Source organism: Poecilia mexicana, unplaced genomic scaffold (genome assembly GCF_051168715.1).
Source record: "Poecilia mexicana isolate PSO_F unplaced genomic scaffold, ASM5116871v1 scaffold_2, whole genome shotgun sequence".
Taxonomy (NCBI): domain Eukaryota; kingdom Metazoa; phylum Chordata; class Actinopteri; order Cyprinodontiformes; family Poeciliidae; genus Poecilia; species Poecilia mexicana.
The window spans coordinates 13503431-13521577 of record NW_028263371.1 but is presented as its reverse complement, the minus strand read 5'-3'; the positions used below and the strand labels follow the sequence as shown (position 1 = coordinate 13521577).

The window sequence follows — 18147 nt, the reverse complement described above, 5'->3', positions numbered from 1 at the left end:
ACACGAATCGGGTCTTTAAAGCTGATGTTCTGTTTGGTTCAGTGTGCTGGAAAAAGCAGTGACTCATTAAATAAACCAATAAAGTCTGACATGTTGTGGTATGGAGTAGGTAAACGGTTACTCTGTCTTTCAGGATAAATAAATAAAGCAGGTCATCCTTTAAGGTTTGTTGTTCCTATTTATATGCCTCTCTTCTCTTACTGCCTTTGAATGATGTAATGTTGCAGCATTTGCTCGCTGTGGGGAGGCTTGTTTTCACTGACTGCTCACACAGCAAGGGAGGGCCTTACATGGCGCGAATTAGTGTTATTATTACGAGTGTGAAGGACTCTATGGACGTCCAATGACCCACAATGCACCTGGCTGCCTCCACCAGAGAGCAGAAAACTCACAACTCCGAATTCACGACTTACCGAGTTCTCCCATCTCACATTTTGAATTTCATTTGGAGCTACTCATCGGGGGTTTCTCTACAGAAAATTAAAACCAATTCTCTTCGACCTTCGCTTTTTATAGTTTGCCGAAACGTCTCCGTAACGACAAGCCCGCGTAGCTGCGCGCGCAGCTCGTAAATCGAACACGCTCGCTCGTAAACCGGAAGACGGCCAGGCCAGGTGGAGTCGGGAGCTGGACGCGGATCACAGTCCGGTGATGATGGTGATTTGTTGCTCCGCTTGTTGCTGCAGAGCTTCACTTTCAAGTCGCCACAGCTCTGTGGAGAATCTGCTCCAGAACGTTAACTGGGAGCTTATTGGAGTCTAATATGAGTCTACTTGCTTTATGCTAAAAATGAGGCAGTTTACTTGTTTTGTAAACTATGTTTTTGTAGGGTACTGTATGTTAGGTAAGGTAATTTTATTAATATAGCACATTTTCATCAACAAGACAATTGTAAGTGCTTTAAATGAGTTAGAGGAAATACAAAAAATAAAAGAAAAGCAAGAGAAAATATAACTACATATAGGTTCCTCACATTTAATAATAAGATTGTATAAACTAGTAAGGGTTCCTCTGGATTCTTGATCTGATAATGTAGATTCTCCATGTTTGATTATATAAATGCTGAAGGTAATGAGTTGTTTCTCTAGATTAGAGTTTCTCTGGGTTTGCTCCAATGCCTGCTCTGGGTTGAGTGAACCAGTAAGAGTTGATACTTTTACTGGACTTGTGACCCCTGCTTTAATTTAATGTTGCATTAAAAGTGTCATTATTTACTCACTGACACGTAATGACACGACTCCTTCGTGTTTATAACAGGTGTAGTGTTATAAACACCTTCAAATACAGAGTTACTAATGAAGTATTAGTTCTGTTATGAGAAGATAAAATCTACTCTCGCATTCACTTTCCAGGAACTTTTACTTCATTTTTAGAGAGGGGGGGAAAATCATTTTAGTTTACTTAAGTTTGCATTCATTTCATAATAATCATTGAAAGCAATGCTTTGACGTTTTTTTTTCTTTTAGGACAATTTGTCTGACCCTGTTTTTCAAGACTAAATTCAGGAAGGAACAACCAAGTTGTCAGAAAGAGATCACCTTAGAAAAAAAAGAAAGGCTGCATGTGGTCTGAACCACAGCTCCTACAGAGACATAAGCAGCAGTTCTTTGTCGTTTTATCATTAAATGGCGACATTAGTTCATATCATGTGATTCAAAGAGGATTCGTTGCACATTAGAGGCCCTAATCGCCGCCTATAGTCTCGCCCCCGGCCCTCGGCCACACGACCCTGCTGAGTGCAGCGCTTTCTTTGTGCCCCCTGAAAGAGCTGGGGATTGAGCCCAAACAAAAAAAAAAAAGTAAAAAAAAAAAAAAAAACACACACACACAAGGGTGAAAAAATGTTTTTACACCCTGCCTGCTCCCTCGCAGGCCAGGGCCGGTGTGGGCGCACGGGGCTGCTTTAGCTCCGGATCAATGGGTCAAATTATTGGAGCCTAGCCAACTCCGAGAGCACAGAAAGGAAAAAGCTGGCCTCTTCAAATGCTCAGGTTGTGCAACGGCGTTTCGCCCCTGTGACCGTCCACCTTCAGCAGCAATGAGGGATTGCTTGGCTCCATGGAGGGCGAGGCCGGGGCGGCGCGGGGGGCCGGGTGGGGAGTGCTCAGGGTTCTGGGAGGGTCGTCTTCCGTCAGTCGCTCCAGACGGTGCTCCGGTCCCGACATGGACACAGCGGTTTGTCTGGTGATGACGGTTGCTACGGTTTGACAAGCTGGATGCTGTTATTGTGCAGAATTACAAGGAGTTCAGGAAAATACTCCGTTTCTGGAGGGGAGTGGTTAACAGCGGGGGTTTAGCACCTCCTAGTGGGAGAAATGAGAAAGTGCTCTTTGGTTTTCAAAAGGAGGGGAAAGGTTTTCTTTATTGCAAAGGAGGCAAGGGACTATTATTCCACACCTAATAAGCCTTTATTTCCATTTATTTTATTTGATAAATATATGTATCAAATAATGTGTCTTGATCCTGTGAGGTGAGCTGTTACTTCTGTTGGCGTTTCAACTAACCACGGCAACATAAGCAGCGGGAAAACTACGCCCCAAAACCACATTCACGTCAATGGTGTCCGTCGTGAAAATTCCTGAAAATAAACAGTTTTTGAGGATTTGCTGTGTCGTCGTTTTACCTCGAACTTCCTGTTGTTTCGACGATCTGCTGCAGAAAGCTGGACCAGAACTTTCCTTCCTCCTCAGGATCCAGAGTTCTGCAGAGAAAGAGACTTTTCAATCATTTTCACATTTGTTTTGTGTAAAAGCTGCCTCGTAACTTTCTGATTTTCATTCTGAGGCTTTTTTTTTTTTTTTTTACAGAATTTCTCCACAGCACGAGTGCTGGACGCTTCCTTCTCTCATTTTCCTTTATTTCGCTCTACATGGTTATCTTGAGGTGCAAAGCAGCTTCATAAATTTGACTGGCAGCCAATCAGAAAGCTAATCAGAAACATAATGAATATTTCCAAAGGTCACGAAAGGTCAACCAATCCCCCGCTCCTGACTATTGCAAAATCAAACAAAATTGGTGTCCAGTTCTGCTACGTCTGTGCTGCTTTTGTTTTGAAGATATTCATGAAAGCTTAAAGGTCAAAAGGTCAACCAGGCCCTCTCCCTCACCTGACTCAAATCAAACGAAATTGGTATTGAAAGTTTGTGCGACTAAGATATTAATGAAAAAAGTTTCCAAAGGTTAACAGAAGACGACCAGTACCCCCGGTCTGTTTTCAAAGCAAAAGCATCACAAATGTAGTTGATGGACATCAGTATGGTTTGATTTCATAAAAGTGGGCGGTATCGTTGATCTTTCCTGACCTCTGGAAACTTTTTTAATTTCTTTAAACACCATAAATAAATAACGGCATAAATAAAACATTTCAGCTGGACCAAGCATTAGACTCCAATTTTGTTGGATTTGAAGACGTTAGTATTCTTCAGTTGATTCCCAATGATTCACTTCCTGCTAAAGAGCCCCCTGGTGGTTGAAGAAAAATCCACAGAAAAGGCTACAAGTCACATGGTCTTGGTGTAGGAAAAAAGTAGCGGCTTATAGTCTGGAAAATATGGAAATTAAGTTGAAAATGTTGCCTAATTATCAAATATTAGCTTCAAATAAGATTTCAATTTTTTATAATTTTTTTTACCCATTTTTAATTTAGTGCATTTAGCAAAAGGTTAAAAAACTTATTAAAAAAAAGATGTAGCTCTAGCTAGAAGTTACTCTTAGTTTACCTTACAGCTTTAAAGGAGGAAGCAAATTTTCAGGCTGAGCTACTGTAACAAATACAGAACAAATTCAGAACATTTGAATCATCTTCTGAATTTGTAAAAGTCCATTTTAAATTTTTTGTTCAGTCGTAATTTTACTACTGAACATAAAAATTCCACATTGTCTACGTGTGCGAATATTTAAATGCATGAGTTGGGTTTGGAAATTTTTTTGGAAAAAAAAAAAAAAAAAAAAAAAACTGAAGAGAATCTTGTTCATTTCCAGAAAAATTTATTTTCACTTTTGTAATTTTTGTTTGTAAAAACAAGTTTGTAGTTTGGGTTCCCTTAGCCAAATATGAATTAAAAAGTGAAAATTAATTTGTTTCTGGAAATGAAAGGGATTCTCTTCAGTTTTTTATTTATTTCCAAACTCGACCCACTGACAAGCAATTCATTCTTAAACTTTGTAAATTTACTCAGAACATTTTTCCTAAATTATTTATTTTCATTAAGAAACTTTTAAAGCAACATCAGCAGTCAACTTTAGAGTCTAAATTACTACAATTACATACACGTGGAAATAAAAACTAACGTTTTCACTCAAATGTGCCCTAAAGATGCAAACCAACTTCAATGAATTTAAAAAGGAACTTGTGTTCCCAACCAAAACTTAACTAAAAGTAAAAGTTAAAAAGTGATAAGTAAGCAGACGCTTGAAACAGCATCAGAAACAAGTCTGGTTAGAAAAAAGGAAATCATTTATTAAACATAACCGTATTGGCAGAACAGCCCATACACATAGCATCGGATTCAGGTCACAATCACTCACTTTCACTATATACAGATAGGCACATTCACATTAGGCGTTAAAGCCAGCCACAGCGTGTACTGTAGGGCCAAACCAGTGGCAGGTTTGGTTGTTGCCTCTCAGTCCAGCAAGGAAAAAGTAAAAATAATAAATCAGTCTGGTTAACTGGTTTCCTCTGAAAATTTGAATGTTTGGATTTTTAAGCTGCATGGAGCCACCTGACCAATATTCTCCTTGGGGAATATACCGCCATAGTGTGTGTGTGTTCACTGCAGATCCAGACCTCTAAACACAATCTGTTCCTCAGAGAACGTCACAGTCCGAGGGAAGCAGCGACTGGGAATACGCACACAAGGCAAGTCTGACGTAACAGGAGAAGCAGCCTGAAGTCAGAGAGTTTTAGCTCCACAAAAAAAAAAACCTTTAAGAGACAAGTAGAAAAAAAACAAAACTCGACTGTTTTGAATAAAAAAATATTCAATGAATAATTTGCTACAACAAAAAAGTTTTTACTTTGCAGTACTAGACGTCTATTTAAAAAAAAAAAAAAAAACACGTCAGGAAAATGGGAGACTTGGAAAGAAGTGCTCCGTACTCAAACTATGCTCATCCTTCATGCTTCACGGGATCCTTCACCACCGCAGGACAGACAGCAGCAACTAATGAGTGACAACGAGGTGAAAAAGAAAAGCCGCAAAACCCCAACACATTAACAAAAAAAAAGGAATAAATAAGTTTTAGAGACACTTTTAATCCTGCAGGTTTGCAAGCTGCAGTTGTTTTTTCCTGTGTTGACGATTAGTGAGATAACCAACCTGAATCGGACGCGTTTATGACACACAGTCTGGGTTCGGTACTCTGGTATTGCTACATCACACGAGCAAGGTTGAACCAATAGAGACGCAGCATGTTGGAAGGTAGACCCGCCTCCTGAACCGCAGGCGGTCCGATCTGTCCTGGGATCGGCGCTCTGCCGCGTTCAGGTGGCGTGGGGAGGCGAGTTAAGGCAGCCTAGTCGATGCAGAGGCTATACAACTTTAAAAAAAGAAAAAAAAAAAAAACAACACACAAACAAGAAGACTTTATAACACCACCTTTAAAGAGTGTGCAGAAACCTGAAGTGAAACAACACATGATGGAACATCACATTGTTGATTTTCAAGCATTCGTGTCCTCAAAGTCATCCTGACGACTTGGTTTCTTTTTTTACCTGGGAAAAAAAACAGCTAAACTGATTCCTAAAGACATTTCTCAAGAGTGTCAAAGTAGCTCCTTGTACAAGCGTCAACGTAAGTCGATCGCTACAGAAAACGCCGTTCAGTTGGCCTTAGCAATGCTAGTTTGAGCAAATGCTTTTCCTCCTTTTGCTTTTCACAGATGAGTTCAGCCAACTGGACATTCTGAAGTTAAGATAATTTAATCCAATTCAAACTAAATAATCTGGCTCTGATATTTAAATTCGGCATTTCTGAGTTTCTCGTGGCGTCGATTTTGACCGTCTATCGCAATGTACAAATCTGGTTTCATCTTATGATGTTGATAATTAAACCAGTTCCCTTGTACAGCTTAAGAGAATCACGGACAGAATATTAGAGATGCACCAAGAAATTGTCTGGTTGCTGGAATAACAGGCCGATTTCACTCGATCATCAACTCCAAACCAGCCAGAAGCTAAAAAAAATCCATTCTTTTCCCAGTCAGTAAACACACCACATAAAAACCAAGCAGCTCTTTTGTGTGGAAGTTGTTACCGAATGACGTAATACGGCTTTATTCAAAAAGAAAAGTAGTCAGAGGAAGCGCAAAGGATGTTTGAAGGTTCTAGAAAACATTTCAGGTGTTAATTTTTTTTAGCAATGCTAACAGGAAGCTAAAGGTGTTGCAGAAAAGTTGCAGTTTTATCCTTTTAAAGAGGATTGTAGCAGCTCAAGCAGGAAGTGATGGCCCCCTAAAGTAGGTTTAAAATGTAAACCATTTGTTTTCAAACCGTGGAATGTTTTGACCGCGGAGCTGTGTAATGTTGACTGCTCTCTCACTCACACGGTGTGACGTCACCTCTGCTCCTTGTATAAATAATTGATGACAGAAGACATCTTTGCTCACTTCAACTATAATTGACAAAATTCAATGAAAACATACCGGCCTTTTCTCTCAGATGTTAATGCGGAGAATTAAATTATTTTGAATGCGCTGCGTAATATTAAAAAATTTATGTCTTTTGAGATGGTGCGTATTACATGTTCAAAATTAAATAAATAGGCAACAGTCAATCTTTTTAAAGGGGTTTTTAGTTTATAGATGCATCAGACCCAAAAGCTTTAAATGTAGTAACAGTGCAAGCTGTGCAACTTTGGCCCGATTTCTTTCTTAGACATTTTATTTTACTATAAATTTGGTGTCAAGAAGTAGAAATATAAAAAAAAGAAATGTTTTTAATAATAGATTTTAAAGAAATGACTAAAACTGGTATCAGGTTATTACTTTCCAAAATTGGAGATCAGAAACTGGCCACAAAATATCTGATCGGTGCATCTCTAATATAAATAAAACCATCTCTGAGCGCTGGATACAGAATACTGTGCAAGTGTTGGCATTATAATAACCAGAACAAGTCATATGCTGTCTGTGTAATGGTGAACCAACAGGATGTTATTCTCTCAAGTGGAGTTCTAGCATGAATGCATTAACAGTAAACCAAGTGGGATGAAAATAAAAAAAAAAAAAAAAAAAAAAACACCTCAGAATCTGATGTTCTTTTTATAAAACCGTTTGGAGAACGCTGACCCGCTCCCCTCACAGCGTCATCAGGGAGGAACCGAAATTCAAACAAATTTGTTTCAGAATCGAGAAACTTAAACTCTGATATGCAAAGCGGACTTTGGCGTTTGTAACTAAACTTGAGACTCGTAACCTGCTGAAGTGAGAGAATGACATCTAAACAAAGGATGGCGTTTCCCCCGTGGGGTCAGGCTGCGATACTTTTTGCTTTACTTTCTCCATCCGGTGAGAGTGAAAAGGACACACGTGAGGAGGAATTTCCTGGTTTCTTAGAGTGGCGGCCTGAGGAGGGAACGACTGAGATATTCCTATATGTTTGAGTTGCTGGCCTGAGAACTAAAATCTGCATGTTTTGGAAACAATATCCTGATATCCCTTCACATCCACACCGTCCGTTTAACCTTTTTTTTTTTTGGGGGGGTGTTTGAAGGTAAGAACGAGCTTCGGCTCACTTCACTCGCTCGGTTCACCTATGTGGCCGTCATTTCCTCTAAAACAAAAATAAACAAAAAAACAAAAAAAAAACAAAACAAAAACAAAACAGAGGCTTCGACCTCCGACTTCCTGTTTGAGGCAGAAGCCTGGGCCGCTGTGAGCTTCCTCTGCTCGCCGTGGGCGTCCCTCACCAGGAGGAAACAGTAAGTCACTGGAGTCGGTGAAGAGACGAGGATAAGAGACGGGTGAAGGGGACAACGCACGACTAGATTACCGCCCGAACGCTCTCGTCGGGTTTCTGAGCGGGAGTCCGAAAGCGGGCGCTACTCTCCTCCGGCTCCTTCGCCGCGCTCCTCCTCGTCTTCCTCTTCCTCCCCCCGGAGTGGCTTGTCTGTGTAAATGTCTCTGGCCAGGAGGACTCTGGTCAGGAGGCTTTCTAGGATCTGACGCTCCAGCGGAGTGGAGCTGAACCAGACGGGGTCGCCGGGGCCGCGGGCCGGGTCCGGCTGGACGTAGAAGACGTCGAGGCGCTCCCATAGCAACGGCGGACTGGACGGGAGGGAGAAACGGAGGAGGAGAGGAGACAAAATGGGGTGGGAGGATGAAGGAAGGAAGGATTAGGGTTTTGGGGGTAGAAGTGAAGAAAGACGTTAGATGATGACAAAACAAATCTAGTCTAAAAGAAACTAAATGAAGCCACATTTTCAGTCCTCATCTTTGACCAGTCAACATAAAGTTCAGGATGTGAACAGCAAAGAGTTTTAATCACAGGACTGAGCAGGTTTTATTGGACTCCATGTTTGTTTTATCAGATTTTTTAAGGCCATTTCTGTCCGTTTTAAACCGGGGCTCTCAAACAGCTTGAGCTACCGTCCGGGGGCCCCTCTATGCAAACTGACAGGCGAAGCTACAAAATATGTAAAGAAAGATCAACTTTTAGAAAGTTTTCACATTTATATTCTGTAATCTCAATAATTATTACATTTGTTTAGCATAAATACCACCTAAAACCATAAATCTGACCAGCAGCTAATCAGAATGTCAAATAACATTCAGTTATTTTACCTTGTATTTTATAGTAATTGTTAAAATATATATTAGATATTTTTTTGTTATCCTCTGCTTAAAATTGTATTAGATTATTTTTATTGTTTCATTTTTTTTTTCTTGTAATTTTTCCTCAAGTTTTCTGAGTCCTTTACTTTGAAAAACGGTAAAATGAGATTATGCTACATCCTTTACATTTTTCATACTTCTGTAGATACTGTGATATTTAATTTTTACACAATCATATCAAAGTGATCTGATGCTCATAAATCAACACAAACACTTTTCTATTTTAACTTTAAATCTCAGCTAAGTGATTTAAATGGGATTTTGATTTTTCATGCTGCAGCTAAAATGCATAACACAACTACAAGCATAATCAAAGTGCGTTTACCACTTGGATCTGTAGAGCTCGTAGAGACGACACTCGTGCTTCTTTACCGGGCAGCGGACAGGCGGGTGGCCCGCCTCGTTTTCGTCCCGTTTGACCTCGGCCTGCTTGCGCTTCCTCCTCCTAGATTCTGTCTGTGCTTCACCTGAGCGTAGAAATGCAGCATTTAGAAAGGAACGGCAGTGAAATATAGAACAGAGATCTCTTCTGAAATAGGAAAACACCCAAGAAGAAGCAACAAAACATAAAAAAATAATATCCTGGTAAAGATACGCAAAGTGTTGCTTGGTAAAAAATACATTTTAGGAAGTCCGGATATTTTTGTTTATTTCAGATGGTTCTAAATGTTGATAAGTGTTTACCCATTTTATATAAGAAAGCTGAAACATCACTAAGGTCTCAATGTTTTCTCAATGGCAGTGGGTGAAGATAAAATGAAAATAAAATGCTTAACGGAAAAAAATAAAGCATATTCATTTCTTTGAATCTCACACACTGCAAAAACACAATCTTAGTATATTTGGTTTAGTTTTTAGAGCAAATATTTTAGTCTACTCGAAGTAAGATAAAGCTAACTTAAAAGTAACTTTTCAGCTTGTTTTAAGTCAATAATTCCTTAATGTTGATGGGAAAAGTACTAAAATCTGGTAGATTTTTTCACTTATTACATGGGGGAAAATGTCTTATAAGTAAAAAAATAAAATTTGCCAGTGGAGCTTGTAGATGTAACAAATATTAAAGAATTACTTAAAACAAGCTCTTATATATTGCTGGAAAGTTACTTGTGAGTTAGTTCTCTGTTATTTCAAGTGTAATAAGATATTTGGTAAGATTTAGTGTTTTTGCAGTGAAGCACCAGATGTATTTGTCTTAAATCACATTCTAGAAAAAATAAAAATAAAGTTTAAAGGAGTTTTAAACCAGCAGTTAACTTGGTATTGAAACCATGTTGATTTAGGAAAAAAAAAAATAAAAATCATCCAATTCTATAAGAAATTGATAGAAAGCCGACACGGGTAGCTGCGTTACCGTGGTGATCCTGAGAGATGGAGGGCACGCGGATGCAGACGCTGCGCTCCTTGCTGACAGGATGGATGGTGTCGGGCCCGTAAACGTTGGCGAAGGAGAGGCGCAGGTGCTGCTCCACGGTGCGCAGGCCAAAGTATTTGGTGTTCAGGTAGACCAGCGAGCGGAGCAGGGAGGCCGGACTCTGCTCCCCGAGGTGCCGACCGCTCCACAGGCTCTGCTCCTCCACCCGGCCCCACAGCGAGCCTGAACGCAGCACAAAGCACTCTGGTAAGCATTGCAAGGAGCCTACGGTCGCCGTGCGACAGACTAGGAACCCCCTCATGTCCTCATATAACTTCAAAAATGCAATCACAGAGCATCAGGATGTGAACAGCAGAAAGGTTATAATCACTGGACATGAGCCTCTGTGCGGCCGGCTGCTGCTGACAGGAACACTTGTGTCCTGCCATGCTGCCACTTCACCATGTCACTGTGCTATCAGTGAGGGATGATGTTGTTTCCAGGCGCCATGCAGAGATGCAGCTTCACATGTTCCACTGATAGCCTCTGGCTCGGGGACGTGGAACACATTTTCACGTCGGGTCACATCAACATCATGAATGTCTTCAATGTACCGATAGAACCAACTAAACGGTTCAAATATTTATTAACAGCTGTGTCTGCATTCGATACTTCTCAAAATTACAACGAGACATTAGGGCAGCATTAGGATTAAATAAAATTACGAGACAAAAGTTATAATATTACAAGAATAAAGTTGAATAACTTCATAATGATAATAAAATCATATTTTGGGAATAAAGTCGTAATATTCTTGTATTATTTCGACTTAATTCTCATACAAGTTTGTCCCATTTCTGTAAAAAAAAAAAAAAATTGCTATAATCTCAATTACACATTAGTGGGGAAAAAGAAAGAAAATAAAAAGTGCAGGATTTACTGATTTGTGTAATTTTCTGTGATCGTGGAATTGCAAAAAATCTGGAGGGACTGATTGATGTAATTTACCAATATTCTGATAAAAGGTGCTTTGACTTGGTTGATAAAATGATATTTAATCACATAACTTCTCTAGAAGGTTTTATTCATTCGTCCTTCTGGAGTCTAGGGGCCACATAAAAAGAACCGGTGGGGCTGGATTTGGCCCCCAGGCCTCAAGTTTGACACATGTAAAAACTGCAGGTTGTGAGTTCAGCTCCTCTTACCATCAGGAAGCACACTGGGCTGCCAGTCCTTGAGAACCTTGTTGAGCTCCTTTCCAAACTGCTGGTAACACGGGTCGCTGAACAGATCATCCTTCCGGCCTTTGGCGTGAAGATGCTTCAAACGGAGAGAGAGAAAAAGAAAAGCTCACGTCAGCACAGAGGATAAACATGGAGGCCGTCTGAGGACGAAGCTTTAGTGTCCTCAGAAACAAAAAGTCAACATCACAGTTGGTCAGGATGTGAACAGCAATGGATATAATCACCGGACACAACTGGTTCACTTAGACTTACAGAAATAACGTCACCACATTTTAACTGCATGTCCAAGACTAAAGCTTTTCAACTAAATTACTCTAGAAACGTTCAACAAAACTTGAATAAATATCCTCTAAAGTCAGATCTTACATTTTTCTGCCAGAAAACTCCGACATGTGATGAGTTTAGATAAAAACGTGCTCCTCCTCTCAGCAGCCATGCTCTGATCCTTGCATGGGTGAAGAGGGAAAAGGCTGTGCAGCACTGAAACCTGTCCTACTGGAAACACTCACCCTAAACTCGGTTCCTACCTCCGAAAACAGAGCAGCCATGTCAGCAAAAGCCATTTTAATGTTTTACGTTTATTTTAAAAATTGTAGAATTTAATTGTTTGCCCTATTTTGTTACAGTTGTTACAAATAGAGCCAGTAAAATGAGGAAAACTGTCGTTAATTCATACACTTGATCAGACTAGGTATTTGCTGATAAAGATTGCTTAAAAAATAAAAAACAGAAGAAATGAACCTTCGCTGATTATGGAAATGGCATTTTCTGGATTGTGTCTATAGTAAAAAAAGGTAAAAGAACAACGACCACATGAAACTGTTTTCACAAAAAAAAAAAAAACTACATTACAAGCAATCACTGTATAAAAAAAAAAGTTCAGTTCAAGTTTGTTGCAGACCTGCAGAGTAACATTTTATTTTATAAAAGGAAATCTTGAGTTTTCCCACCAACCGGCTAAACAGACATGCAACTCTACAAGTTAGATTTTCATATTTCTCAAAAAGCAAAACATGCTTAAAAAGCTCATATGGTGGCATTTAGAAAAAAATAAACGTGAAGCCATGAATGATTGTTTTTTGTGGATTAACCCAAAAGCACAACTTCAGGAGAGCAGAAGAGTCTAGACTACCGGTGAAAGCAGTCGACATTAAAACAGCATTGGAAAAGCTTTTTGGCACAATTTACTCTAATTTCCAGAAGAAGAAATAAAAATAAACCCCGTGCGTTATCATGGATGTTTAGTGCAGGAGGTGTATTAACCACATGTTTTCCATCTTTAACCGTTTATATCATCTGGATGTCTCATTTTGATGAATTGCAGTTCACGTGCGTGTCCACATGAACAGGAAAGCATGGCTGAAGCTTTGTGGGATCTGGCGGTAAACATTTCAGTGCACTGACCTGCTGAATTCCCAGACAGAGGTAGAGGATGCTGTCTGGAGAGTAGCGCTCCCCGTTTGGCCGGCACGCCTCTCTGACGAACCGGGACAGAGCTGCGTTCAGCTCCTCCGCGTTCAACGACAACAGGTTGCTTTTCGACCGAGCTGCAAGACACGGAAACGTACACAGGCTCTTAACTGCGAATAAACTGTGGAACAGGGAGGGAAAGAGGATCAATATAATCAAAGTAACGCATGTGGTCTAAAGTAAGACGTCTTCAATAACTGTGTAGATTCCTGGAGGAAAATCCAGCACCAACCAGGAAGGTTCTCCAAGTCTCAAAGTGTTTGTGTGTGAGAGGAGGGAGGCTACAGGAAAAAGCAACAAACATGAGTGACTTAACTAATGTTCTGACAAAATAAACATAAATAAATGACATGGCTCTGATGATAAAGCACCGGGCTCATCATCTGGGAGGTGATTTCATAGCCGTCCTTCACTGAGCACAAGTTGAAGAGCTGCTTCGTAAAGTGTTCTTTACGAAAATCAAAGCTTATTGGCATTTGTGAAGGTGAACTTGCATTATGATGTCACTGTCAATATAATCCTTGAAAATCGTCTCAAAACAACAATATTTAAAGACAATTTATCCTCCAGCAACATTTGTTTTGACAACAGTAAAAATTCTGCATTAAATACACTATTTAATTTATGAGCCACGATGCGTTTATTTAGTTTTGGGGAAAAAAAAAATAAAAAAAATTATTATATATATATATATATATATATATATATATATATATATATATATATATATATCTCGAAAGTATGAATTTGCTTGGTGTCCCAACCAAAACCCAGCTTAAAAACTGTAAAATCCCTTTTCACCCCCAAAAATTACGTTTTTATCAATTAGATAAAAGAATAAAGGAAAAAATCTAGACTTTTCAGACTCGTGTCTTATTCAAAACCTCATCTGGACTTGAAAAATATGAATAAATAAAACTCCAAACTTCTAGGCCACTCTGTTATCTTCCAGTATAATCAAGTCCTAAACTTAATTCTCTGTGATTTTTAAGAAAAAAATTTTCTTCCAGCAAAAAAAAAAAAAAAAAAGAAAAATAGTTGATTTTGAATTTTGCAGTTTGGAAGAGCCTTTTGTGACGGTCATGAAAAACAGTCCAGGCTGCAACTTCCCATTTAAAAATAAAACACTTGCAAAACAATTTCATTTCTTTCCATTAATATGTAAAAAATAAAAACACATCAAATTTAAAGTTGAATCAAAATCCCACGTTTAGGCGTTACAGAACTGAAGCCGACATCAACAGTAAAGCGAAGATGTTAAAGTATCAACATGCATCATGTGTGTAGCAATAAACTCCCTGAAATAGACCAACATAACCTGTTTCTTTTTGTAAACCATTCACTTCATGTCTGCATCCTAGTTTTTCATTCATGTTCTCCATGTCTGGGTTCAGCTCACTTGGTTTGGAGGTATCCTTTTCTTTGGTGTCTTCTGATTGGTCAGAGAGCGCCCAGCGTTTCCAGGCGTTGATGCCGTAGCGAGACTTGAGGGGCAGCGACCTTCCTTCCAAGTTGCTGCTCGGACGTGACGGAGAGGACGAAGGCAGATCCTCCACGGCCTGCCTTTTACTCCCCTGGAACAGAATCGTTAGAGTCATCAGGCTGCGTGCCGAGCTGGAGAATAACACGGCTATCTTCACACGTCTGAACGCACCAGTCTTCTGGGCCGAGGTCGAGGCGCACACTCCTGCAGCTCCTCCTTCTCCTCTGCCAGGACCGGAGGCAGAGAAAAGCTCATGTCCTCGTCCATTCCCTCCAGCACCGGAACGGGATCCGACGCTGAGGACGGTACGCACAAAAGATCAGGTGAATTATTCACCGGTTTGTTTAAATATGCAGAAATGAGTTGCAATGAGGAACCACTTGGGGAAATCCTTCACACTTCTCTCTGAAAGAGCCCAACGGTGAGGCCAAACTGTTTTCCCATCATGTTGCAGGCTGCAAACATTTGGGTTTCTACTCTGCGTCCCCAGAACCAAACATGAAGCAGCATTCAGTTCTTGTTCCCACTGAACTTCCAGAAAACTGCTCCAACGTTGAGCTCCTTTAAATCAAGGCTGAAAACTCACAAGTTCAGAGCTGCCTGTGATTCTTAATAACTGGAACGTTGATCAATATATTTTATTTATATTTGCCTAATGATTTTGATGACGATATTTGACTAAATGTAATGTTTATTGCTGGTTTCCCAATTGGTGGCTGGATGATGTTTTTGTTACCTAAAGCTCTTTGAACTTCTATACAAAAAAACTTGACTAACATTTTGTCTTTCAAATCCAGGTTACAACTTTCAGCTGCGTTTAGTTAGTGTAATAGGGCACACCTCGACATCTGTCATTAAAGACGCTCCAATTTTTATTTATTTTTTTTGCTTATTTACAAATCTGCTGTTCTGTTCTAAGTAATGCTGCCTTCTGAATCGAGGAATTCGTGGTGTATGAAATATTTTTTACTTTTTTCTCCCCTGTATGTGAGCAATCAGGGACAGACTGTCCAAGATAACCCAATAAACCTTCAATTACGCAGCAAGAAAAGTTTTTCACACCCAAATACAAAGCGAGATGATGAGACAACTCAGGCACTTTTCCAAATCCCTTGAGAAAATCCAAACCTTAAAAACATGAGCCTCATCAGTGCTGAAAAAAAAAAAAAAAAAACACACAGAGGGAGAAATATTTGCCTCAGTTGTTGTACTGACCCACCAAAAAGCTGCAGATTCAGATGGCGCCAGATAAAAGCTCTATTAAGTGACAAACTAAAACAGGGACGGTCAGTGAGAAGATCATCATGGACCTCAGAGACTAAAAGATTTCATTTTTTTTGGCCGTATCCGTCCATGTACCCGACAGCTAACGGGATAAACAAACAAGCCGCGATAGGCTAAAGCTTCAGTTCTTCCTCTGCAGACAAAAATGTGACGCAAGAAGTGAGATAACAGAAGAGAGAGTAATGGTTCAGATTGAATTAAAGCGACTCCTGGAGCTTGGACGACACCGTGATGGTGACAGAACAGCATTTTAGGTACAATGTGTTGATCGTTGCACAGCCGAACGTTCAAATGATTCAGTCTGATGAACTCAGTAACAGTTTGCCTTCGATAAGAGCCTTAAAACGGCCACGGCGCTTTGAAATGCTGTGCAAAATGTGTTTTTTTGTACAGTTTTGGATTAATTGCAGCTCTCACTGTGTTGTTCTTTTAACAAATGGCCTTTTTTGAATCTGTAAACTCCAATTAACGATTAATCGATTACTCAGTCTATTTCAGGAGTAATAAATATTTATAATTTATCGTTTCAGTTTATGTGGGTGGCAACATTATGACGTGGAAATGGTCTTTTTTAAGCAGAATTGAGGAAGAACATGGATTTAACAAAATAAAGCTAATAATTTAGCGCAAGGACAGAAAACTTCAAATAATTTAAAAAGTTTTCCTGCTGCTTCACAAATATTTAATTAATTGTGTTGGTCTATCACATAAAATTCCCACAAAATAAGTCTGGATTTCCACTGCATCTGTCTGAGAGCCTTTGTGTGCGTTTTGTTTTGTTTTCTTCTTTTGTCTGTTTTATTGGGATCGATTGTTTATCTGATTGGTCATTTGTTCCTGACCTAAATGTTTAAAGCACATGTTTATTCGTATACAAATACATGCAAACTTGGACTACAACAGTGTGAATTATATCTTTATGGTTATTAAGAATATAACAAGTGTATGGATGCTTCCTGTAAAATGTCAGGACGGTGTTTACCTTGAGGGAAGTCTGCCTCTAGGTCCAGGTCGGGCTCATACTTTTCCTCCTCCTCCTCCTCCTCTTCTACCTTCTCCTCTTTTTTGGCGCCACAGCTGGAGGATTCCTCCTTAACGCTCTCTCTCTTCACCGCCAAAGGCTTCACATCTGAAACGTTCAAACCAGGCAGACTCGTTGACACTTCCGGCAGGTTTTATCGAGCCGATTGTTTCTGAAGTGTCCGCGCTTCAGCAAAGCCGCGTGCGACTCGCCACATTTCGGCAGACTCTCACCTGGTTTCTCGTCGTCGTCGTCGATGACCACAGCCGCCTCTGCGGTACTAGAGGGCGCCTCGCTTTTCAGGTCTTTCATGGTGTGAATAATCTGTTCTGCCCCCTGCAGCGTGGTGGGCAGAAACACAGGCACAGGAACCTGGAAGGAGCAGGATTTAGGCTTTAATAAAAGTGGATCGCCTTGAATATTTCCAGTTCCAGAAGGAATATTTTTTAAATTTATCCTTCGGTGGTGTCCAAACTTTTTACCATGAGGGTCAAAGTCGTTAAGATGAAGCACAATTTTTAACATCTTTTGTAACATGATGTTAAAAAAAAAAGAAAACATTTCTTGTGCCTTTTTAATTTAATTGTATTAAAATTAACAAAATTGTCAGATATTTAATTGGTAAATCGTTGCAGAAGGAAATTTATATATAAAAAAAGGTCTTGCATAATTAGAGCTTTTCCATTTTGGATTGATTGTTTGCTTTCAGAAAAAATTAGGTCGATGTTTGTGGTTCTAGTTACTCCAAACGCAAGATGAGTGCAAAAAACATAGTTAATAAATCCAAAACCATTTTTTGTCCCTAATATTTTTTAAGACGATGTTATTTATCTGTAAAAATAAAAAAGCTGTCCTAAAAGATGAGTGTCAACCATCTATGCTCACAAGCTAGATTTGCTCCAATCTACGAATCAGCAAATTGTTCAGAGGGCCATAAATGGCCCCCGGGGGCCTCACTTTGTCTGAAACAACTTCATCATAACATGTGCATGTGTGTTTACTTTTGACAGTGACTGCGTTGATGAAACACGGGGCTCACCGGTAGAGGCATAGAGACTGGAGTGGGGGTGACCTGGGCGTACATGTTCATAGGCATTGGGATGAAGACGGGAACAGGGATGGGTACGGGGATATACTCCCTCTTCACGCCGTCATCTACGTCTGCAGACAGAGAAATGCCACGTCAGAGTCCAGCATGAGCAAATCAGTGAGAGCAGAATACTTCTGTGCAACAGGCTGGGCGTTAAGGCTTGAATATAAAGTCGTACTTTTTTTTCCCCCTCATACCAGATCGATTTTTTCCCCCACCTTCGCTTTTATTTTCTGAAATGCGTCTTTTTATTCCAATCGTCTCTTCTGTGGGTTTTACGACAGAGCATCAGGGCCGGGCTATGAGAATTTTTGTTTAAATACAAGAAAATAGTTTTAAATTTGAGAGAAGAAGTTTTAACTAAAAAAA

General features: G+C 39.8%; 1 protein-coding gene across 2 annotated transcripts in view; it reads right to left on the bottom strand.

Moving 5' to 3' along the window:
• Nucleotides 1–4438: 4438 nt before the first annotated feature.
• The window catches only part of zmym2 (zinc finger, MYM-type 2), a 34632-nt gene continuing 20923 nt past the window's right edge, over nucleotides 4439–18147 (bottom strand). The window contains exons 16-26 of one of the 2 annotated variants that reach the window (XR_015764925.1): nucleotides 17728–17849; nucleotides 16922–17060; nucleotides 16650–16796; nucleotides 14555–14679; nucleotides 14300–14474; nucleotides 12835–12977; nucleotides 11392–11506; nucleotides 10187–10429; nucleotides 9161–9302; nucleotides 5322–8268; nucleotides 4439–5165 (exon numbers count right to left, since the gene is read on the bottom strand). Coding sequence is in view for 1 of the 2 variants with exons in the window: in XM_015007989.2 (XP_014863475.2) it covers nucleotides 8043–8268; nucleotides 9161–9302; nucleotides 10187–10429; nucleotides 11392–11506; nucleotides 12835–12977; nucleotides 14300–14474; nucleotides 14555–14679; nucleotides 16650–16796; nucleotides 16922–17060; nucleotides 17728–17849 (1577 nt within the window). In the remaining variant the exon portion in view is untranslated. Of the gene's footprint in view, nucleotides 8269–9160; nucleotides 9303–10186; nucleotides 10430–11391; nucleotides 11507–12834; nucleotides 12978–14299; nucleotides 14475–14554; nucleotides 14680–16649; nucleotides 16797–16921; nucleotides 17061–17727; nucleotides 17850–18147 lie in introns of both variants that reach the window. The other variant, XM_015007989.2, reaches the window with a different exon arrangement.